Raw genomic sequence first — 9053 nt, forward strand, 5'->3', positions numbered from 1 at the left:
TTTGAATCAATTTTCACTATGGATATAAATTTCCAATAAATGATTTCATAATTATAGCTTATTTGAAATTACAATCAAGATCAACAGCTACGCCGCATCTTAAACAAGTTTCATAAAAAAAATTAAGAAAACAAACAACTCAAGTGCAAAAAGATAAATGATTCAGGATACGATACGCAACTCAAGGGAAATGGTGCTGAAACATGATATAACAATGGGCAGAAATAAATCAACTATGTAGGTGAGAATTTATCGCCTCCCAGATGCCACTGATTCAGCAGAGAAGAGGTACTTCACTCGTGAAAGAACAGAATCGTGTGTAGGATCATAAGGATGGTCCTTGGAAGGAATCTCCAAAATTGCTGGAGCTGGCTTATTGTAGCTATCCACTAGAAACCTTATCATGTTTGCAACCTGAAGATGAGCAGAGGATGATGTTTTGTTTCAGAAATCAGATGAGAACTGAAAAGGCACAGCAATGCAAAATCCAAGTCCTCACTTGCCTCTTACTACAACTACTACCAACAAATATGTACGGACTTGGTCATTCATCTGCTAATCAGCTTTTTGATAGTCAGGTTTTTTCAACTTATTTAAATTATTTCTGCCTAATAAACTGTAAACATAAGCAACACTAAACAGTCTAACACAAACTTTCTAAATAAAATAAAAACTATAAGCAGCTTAGATAATTTGCACCAAATAGCCAGAATATTCTGAAACCCTGACTGTTGAGCAAACGGAAAAGTAAAAGTGAATTGTGACCTATGATAAGTGAATATCAGTAGCAAAGTTAAAATTATAGCCATAATGGCCTGTAGCAAAGTCATTGACATTCACTAATTGCCAGAAAATAAATAAAACCCACTGTCAAATGTCGTATGATATTAGTAAGTGTAAAAAGTGCATGTTTAAAAATTCAATTTTTCCATGACAAAGAAGAAGAAACAAAGAGCATCTTATGGTTCTTGTGACATGTCTAATATGATATGAACTTTCACCATTTTAGTCAAATTTCTTAATTATCATATGCATAACAACAGAGGAGGAGCATATAAACCAATTCAAAAATTGACATTGTAGAATAAACAAACTTACAAATTGACTGATCATCACTATTGCAATGTCCTCTCTTGTTGTGAACTCTTTGAATGCATCCTCAATTTGTTTCACCGTTGTTTCTAAACCATAATAAAATAATCTCTTAAGCCAAGGTAAGATTATCCACAAATTCGATAAAATCAACACTGGAAAAGAAAAGGTTATATACATTGTGAAAAGGATAAAGAGAGAAAAAAAACAACATTTGGAATCTTATAACGTTTGCCCAAGCCCATATAATTATCAGGTTAAAAAAAGAAAAACCCTTTCTCAGCAACTTAAAAGAAAATTTTGAATTTCCTTAAATCGACTTTTAGCTGTTCATTTTAAAGGAAGGTGTAACATGGCTGCCGCAGGGAAAAAAATCTACAACATAAAGGACTTTAGGTAACAGGTAGGTGAGCTTGATTGAGAAAGTGAATCCATTGTTGGGAAAACTCAATGATAAAACTCATCAATAATCCAAATCCAAATAGGGTATGCTGACCAACCAGTTGCATTGGGGATAGTTTTTCAATCTATTGGAGGCTAGTATTAGCCATTTGTTCTAGTGAGAATCATTCCGAAGAAACAACTATCATCAAAAGCCATTCATATTATTACTGAGTTCAATCTTTCAGGTAGGAGGGATTGTTCATTCTTTAAGACTTTAGGGCCACCCAAAAACCAAAAGAAAAGGGAATGTTCATTCAGAAAAGTGGAACCAAAGGAAAAGTTAAAAACAATAAACAAACAACTTCCTAAATAAATTATGGTTGATCATATAAATTCTATGATATCACGCACAAAATATTAAAAAAATTCATAACATTCATAGCTAAAAAACGTACTCGAGTCCACAATAAGATAATTTGTCTTCCTTCGCAAGTCCACATTGCCTACTCCAGCCAGTAAAAATCCAGTTACTGTGTCCTACATCAGATAAGTTACAAATCAGACAAGCTATAACAGTAGGAGGACCATTTCAGGAGACATCTTAAAGAACTCAACAATGATAACACACTGACACAAAGATGAAACAATGAGCAAATTGAAACATAGCTGATGATAGATGTATGAGCAACTTGGCAAGCCATATGATTACTAATGTATCTACAATCTACATTTATCCCATCATGAAATCATAAAGAGAGGAGATAAAATAAATCAACCCCACATTGCAGCATGCTAGTTTGCACTTGAACATTAGAGAGAGAGAGAGAGAGAGAGAGAGAGAGAGACTAAGGCTCCATTCAGTTTAGTTTTTTAAATGAGTTTTGAGTTGTATTTTGAAAGATAAGTTGTTAAAAAGAGTTTTGAAAATTGAAAATTTGTTTAGTTATGAGTTTTGAAAATAGTTTTGGGATGATTTGTAAAAAAAATTTAGTTGAATGGATGGGTGTGAAAAAATTTGATTGATTGATGTGTAGAATGTGAGAGAATGAGAGAGGAGAGAGATAAAGTGATTGATTGATTTATTAATAATATAAATAAATAAATAAATAAATAAATAAGAGGAGAGAGGAGAGAAAAAAACAATTTTGAAAGGAGTTTTGAAAGTTGGTTAACCAAAAATGTTTTTTGCTTTTTTGATCCAAAAGTTAATTTGGAAACTAAACCGAATGGTACCTAAGACATTCATAACCACTTGTAGAAGGGTCCTACTTGAAATTTGAAAATGCCGCCAAAATTGCCTTGGCGGGAAGAACACTTTTGAAAAGGGAAGATGGGCAAAATTCTAACAAAAATGGGTAAAAAGCAAACCGCAAATAGTCTGTGAACGGACCCCGTATGAGAACCATCTCAGGAACCGCAAGGCCACCCCAAAAGGAGAGGTGAAACTAACTGAGGTAAGACTTGCTGAGGTGAGACCAACTAAGAGAAGACTTACCGAGGTGCAACCAGTTGAGGGAAGACTTACTGAGGTACAACCAGCCGAGGTGACACCAACTGAGGCACCACTGGCCGAGGTGAGACCAGCTGAGGCAAAACCCTCTAAGGCGAGAAAAGCCCTTGAAGAAAATTAAGTCCCTGAGGTGCCCCCTAAGGGCCAAGGTCCCCTTGGAGCTGATAGAGGGTATCAAAATGACATAATTCAGAACCACAACTCTCACGAAGATACAGAATGCAAGATCTGAAAGTTAGGAGTCTCCTTCCCATATAATTATCCAGGCCCAAGGAGCCTACCCCAGTCGAGATGGCAAGACGCAGGAAGCCCATGACGTATAGTCTAGTTGATACAAGGCTACACTACGATACTTTACCAGGATGTTGGGGAGCTTGCGGCTTGGTGGCTAAGAGTAGGGGTTTGCTGAAGTGGTTGCGAGTTTGGCTGATACAGGCTACATTTCCCAAGTAAGGTTTTACCGGGTGACGTCCTACCAAATGAGGTCCTACTGAGAGACTTAGGTAGTGCCTAAAGGGAAAGACAAAGGGAAGCACGTACTCACCGAGGAGTTGCATCTAGGGAAAGGAATATGCCCACGTGATCTCTGAGATATGTAGCATCACCTTATTAGCTACTTGGCCACTTGTGAGCCAAGGAAATGCCTACAAATAGGAGTCATTTCCCACATCTCTAGGGTGATGATTTGGGGATTCCTATAGCTTGAGAGAGCGATTCCAGGTTTCCCATAGCTCAATACAGAGTGATATGTGGGATTCCCATAAGCTTGAGAGAGACTTGGGATCCTCGTAGCCCGACGAGAGAGTGAAACTGGGAAAAAGAGGGAGCCTTGCCACTGCCATTACCTTTCTTGATTTGCTTGCCCTACTCTCACCCAGCAACTCTCTCCTGTCTCCTGCTTACTATTCACATTACTTGCCTCACTGATCATACATATTCTTGTATGAACACCATACATTTTCCGACCTCCTACACTCCAACACAGTGGACTACCCTATAACACATGAACATAATTGCTATGAGCAACTAAAATCATGCAGTAAATTATATAGTTAAGACCATTCAACTTGGCTTATTTGATGTCAATTGAAAAGGATTTGAAGCCAAATGAACATAGCTTTTCAGGTTCATAGGCTCATACCCTCATAATACACCTTCTGCACATGGCCAACTGTGGGAGCCAAGTTTTGCTCTCACTAACTCAGCCACAGCACATTTGCACCTCCAGTTTAGAAAATGATGGCTGATGAGGACTGCATGAACGAAAAAAATTGTGCAAGGAAAGGATAACTCATAAAGAGAAGCCCTCAACAAGTCACACTCAACATATCTTCTTTTGAAAGAAAAAACTTGTGCCGTCTTTATTATGTGAAGAAAGATAACCACAAACTCAATCAAGTAAAATATTAAGCTGGCACAACAAGAAGATACGCCACAAGGTAGCATCTTTTGTAAACAGAAATGACAACAAACTCGATCAAGTAAAAAATAAAGCTAGCATAATGCGAAGATACGCCACAAGAGGGCATATATATTTTTGTAAATTAAATAAAATAAAGGAGTCACATATCACATAAAATTCATCCACTTTAGCACATTTTAAACAATGGCAGACCCAACAAGGCAACACACCTTCGCATATTCCACTTCCCTCCCTCTCTCTCTCTCTCTCTCTCTCTCCTTGACAGAATGTTGAGTATATATTGCAAATAAAAACAACCACCGGTCTATATCAAATGATTCTATAATCATCAAATCTTTCAGTTTTATTTTATTCTACATATAAACCCAAGTAGAAATCTCTACAAGACAAACATAATGCAGATACTCTAAACACTGAGATTCTAAAACCTTTTCCTTCAGTTTTTCCGCCATGCACTAATATTCTAAAAAAAAAAATTATGATAACCACATTGAAACTATAATGAATATTAGTGTCTAAAACAATTATATTCAGAAACATCTATGGCATATAATTTCACTACTAAAGCACATAGACAGCAAATGCAAGATCCTTACCTCATCAGCAATCATAGCAATGAGTGCTGAGTTTCTTGAAGGAATTTGAGCTTTGTTAGCCATTCAAATAAATAACAAAAACTACGAAAGGAAAATATATGAGAATGTCAGATATTGCTGTGAATCACTCACTTAAAAACTCAAGCTAAAAGCTAAACATAGAAAATGTGCTAGAGTCATATTACATCCAATGAAAAAGAAGCACTTTACAAAATAACATGTGAAGGCATGCAAGTGCATCGCTGTAGATGATTCTTTGCACAAAATAATGTGTATAGGCATGAAAGTGCATTGCCATAGATGATTTTTGAGCAAAGCACCAAACAGCCATGAAAAAGAGATGACAACAATCCATAATAGATGAATCCCGTGCAGTTCTGGCATATTCAGAAACTTTATTCTATTTGCTCTTGAAAATTATATCTGTTTGGTTCAAAACCAAAATCAATAACTCAGTTTTTATCAAAACAAAGTTCGTTTTTATTTAAACATACTATGAAAGATGTTTGTATACAATTGTGGGTCGGAGAGAGACTTGAAGAGGGATAGAGAGGAGGGAAGAAAAATGATATTAGAATGCAACATTTAAAGAAAAATCGGGAATTTATTTGGCATATTTGTGTAGAACAAAATAAAGAATAAAATAAAAGATTTCCACAGTAGTAATTTTTTCTTTTTTTTTTGATAAATAAAAATTAAATAAATTTCCATAGTAGTAAAGTTGATGAGTTTTAGTACATATCATGATGGGAATCAAGAAACCGATCGAAGAGGAATGTTAGGAGCAAGAAAAATCAACTGAATGATTACGGATTTGATTAGAAATTTTAGGAGATTTAGGCCCTATTTGGTGGAGCTTTTTTAAATTAAAAGCTGATAATCAGAAAACAGAAGCTAAAAGCACCCCTATCCCAACTTTCAAATAATCAGCTTATTTACGCTATTTTTGCCTAATAAACTATAAGCAGAAGCTGCACTAAACTGTCTGGCACAGACTCCCAAATCAAAATAAGTTATAATCACCTCAAAAGCTATAACAAACAGTCCCTTAGTCTTATTAGTAGGATGTTGCTTCTATTTTTTGACTTATTTCTAGTTTATTTTCCCTTACTATATAATGCTTTTAAGCTTATATGTGGTGCTACATCACTTCACCTACAAATTAATTGAAGAAACAAGGAGTAGAACTATTGAACAACTATGTAAATATGACTTATAATGTCAAATAGGAGAAAATTTTGTATAAGTGTGTGTGTAAATAGAAAGCATTAAAAATCTAGATCCACAATCTGTCGGCAAATTCAACCTTTTCCCTACAAATCCAATTGCAAATTTCAAACCAAAAACCTAGAGAAACCTTCCATGACAAAACCCAATAGAAACACATATATATTTTTGAAAACAACAGCAATCTGTCACCAAACTAAAAACCATAACAAACCCTAGATCATGATCTGATATATAAGCTGCATGCCTGCAATCACCAGGTGTGAATGGGAATGAAACATTCATCTTATGGTGGCCAATCACTAGTGTGATGAGAAGAAACTTATAGTGAGCAAGTGGGTTTTTAAGTGAGAGTAACACGAGTAAAGGGGGGTGACCATTGGTTCAATGGTAAAAACCTTGACCTAATAACCTTGAGATTATGGGTTCAAGTTTCGGGGCAACTACTTTGTGTCTTATGTCAAAGGTTAGATGTGTACTCAATCTTTTCCCTCCCAAACACACATTAACGTTTACTAATTGGGTTTTTTAGTAACACGAGTAAGGGAGAACTACCTCCCCCATGTTTCGCATGTGTCCTCGTTTCCACCCATAATAAGGGAAGTTACCGAACAAAAGCCTCAATTTCAACAAACTGATTTTGGGGTTTACCAAACAACCCTTTATAAGAAGCTTTGTTCTATAGAATTAGACGTTGGGGATACTTTCCTTTTTCTTTTTTTTTTTCAGTCAGATTCTGTGTGTACTTGAATACTCCATCATCATCAATCTCTCCCTAATAAGAGTAGATCTGTTATTTCAAAATTGAAAACTCCAATGCTTTCTACCTATAATATACAAATATACACATACATATACATGCATATACATATGCGGAAAATTATTAGGTACTCCAGGAGTATCACGTGACTATGCTCCGTCACCAATCATCATTCATTATGCCCCTCTTATTTCTCAATCACCCAACACAAAATCAAATACCCCACCTTCTCCACCAATTATACTACCATGAAGTACCACATGGTTGTACTCCCGAACTATCGAATAATCACTCTACATATGCATACATGTGTATATATATTGTATACACTCATAATGAACAATTTTGTTTTTTGATAAGTTAACAGACAATATTGGTCAATGCTATGTTACCTGAAACACGGATCATTCTGGTACATGAAACTGGAACGGGAATGTGGTATGCCACATGCTCTAAAATTTAGTACTATACTACACTTAAAAATTTAAGGTATTTGTAGAGGAATTTTCTTTTACCTATTAGGCATCCAATAAAATGTATTTTTGAATTTTATTTTCCATTTTTGATGTTTTTGTCTTGTCAAAACTTAACTCACTTTTATATTTTAATTCATTATATTTGATTTTTTTTCTTTTAAGAAAATATATTGGAAAAAAACTTTTGGGATCATTTCAGATAACTAAAGTGTACTATGTTTCGGAACAAGCGTACTAATACGTAATTTGCTAGGGTATCAACATTTTTTGGCAACACGGTACATCAGCATATTCACAAAAAATAAAATAAAATAAATACCACTTGGGGAAGTGTAGATTTGAAACACCAGAACTCAGTAGGGCATTATACTAAGAAGAGGGCATAACTCAGATCAAGTAATGGCAAAGTGCATCTGTAAGTTGGATTATGGACCAAGGCTCTAAGCCCAACAGAGCTAAAGATGATCAAGGCTTTCTTTATGTTTTTCCCTTCATTTTTCACAGACTGCTTAAACTATTGTTTTCTTTAAAACATGCTTAGATCTTCGATTAGGGTACGAATTTGTGAAACAAAAGGAAAATGAAAGGAATTTGTGAATGAAATTTTTTCACAAATCGCATCCCTTTTTTTTAACAAATTTAAATATTTAAATACGGCCATAAGAAATCGGGTTTTCAGCATACAGGAGAGACATAATAAGAGTATCAAAATTTTCAACACTACAAAAAAGAAAGCGAAAATCCTGTATGTTCAATCAATTAACTGTAAATTAATCACAATTGTAAGCACATATAAAACAATGATAAAAAAATTGGAATAAATTCATAGGAACACGCATTCGACAAACAAGAAGGTTTGATTTGAATCTACCACATTGGATTTAAAACATACAAACAAACAAATAAAACAATGAATTTCAGAGGCAAACCTGTCGTTTCGATTGTTGTACTCGCCTCGGATTGCTCGAAAATCAACAAGATCGATAGAGCGAGCGAGCGAGCCAACCTCAACTGATCAATCGATCCAGAGAAAGAGAAACCAAACGACAGCGTCTGGGAGAACCTTGGGCAATGCTTATGGAACTGTTGGCAAAGGTTTTTTTTTTTTTTTTTTTTTTGGTTAAAATTTAAAAAAAAAAAAAAGTAAAATAGATTGAAATGGTCGATAAAATAAAATATTCCATTAAATTCATAAATATTTTATTTTTTCTCTCGCAAACAATAAATCTAGCCATAAAAAAAAATTTAACTATCTTTTCCAATACAAAAAATTTAATCTGCTATAGGGACAATTTGAGAACTTAGGCCTCGTTTGGAATCAGACTTTTTAGTAATTTTTTAATTTTTTGGTTAAAATGTGATGTAAAAAAAACTAATATGTTTTAGATGACTTTTTAACTTTTTATAAAAAATGTGTAAAAAGTAGAGAGAAAATAGAATCTTTGACTTTTTATATGAGTTGTTGACTTTTTAATTTTTTTTAGTAACTTTTTGACTTTTTTGCTAAAAAATTCACTTGCCAAATAAGGCCTAAGTAAAAAAACAACTTTTTGACTTTTAAATTTTTTTACACAAAAAAAGTCAC

At 34.5% G+C, this 9053-nt stretch overlaps 1 protein-coding gene across 2 annotated transcripts; it reads right to left on the reverse strand.

Annotated features, from left to right (window-relative positions):
- Positions 1-8583, reverse strand: LOC114314681 (V-type proton ATPase subunit F). 2 transcript variants are annotated; one of them, XM_082899507.1, is made up of 5 exons: positions 8398-8583; positions 5006-5086; positions 1932-2013; positions 1099-1181; positions 1-414 (listed from the first exon to the last, which is right to left on the reverse strand). In XM_082899507.1, the coding sequence occupies exons 2-5, from the start codon at positions 5066-5068 to the stop codon at positions 250-252; spliced, it is 393 nt and encodes a 130-aa protein (XP_082755633.1). In that variant the 5' UTR covers positions 5069-5086; positions 8398-8583; the 3' UTR covers positions 1-249. The 2 variants fall into 2 exon arrangements, with proteins under 2 accessions (XP_082755633.1, XP_082755634.1); XM_082899508.1 differs by lacking the exon at positions 5006-5086 and adding an exon at positions 4128-4239 and having other exon boundaries at positions 8398-8559.
- Positions 8584-9053: the final 470 nt, after the last annotated feature.

This window comes from Camellia sinensis, chromosome 12 (genome assembly GCF_055761805.1).
Source record: "Camellia sinensis isolate YWXY chromosome 12, ASM5576180v1, whole genome shotgun sequence".
NCBI classification, from domain to species: Eukaryota; Viridiplantae; Streptophyta; class Magnoliopsida; order Ericales; family Theaceae; genus Camellia; species Camellia sinensis.

Coding starts and splice junctions, on each gene's coding strand:
- LOC114314681 (XM_082899507.1), bottom strand. CDS start 5,068: ATGGCTAACAAAGCTCAAATTCCTTCAAGAAACTCAGCACTCATTGCT. Junction 2,014..5,005: donor TTGCTATGATTGCTGATGAG/GTAAGGATCTTG, acceptor TATCTGATGTAG/GACACAGTAACTGGATTTTT. Junction 415..1,098: donor TAGTGATGATCAGTCAATTT/GTAAGTTTGTTT, acceptor GCTCATCTTCAG/GTTGCAAACATGATAAGGTT.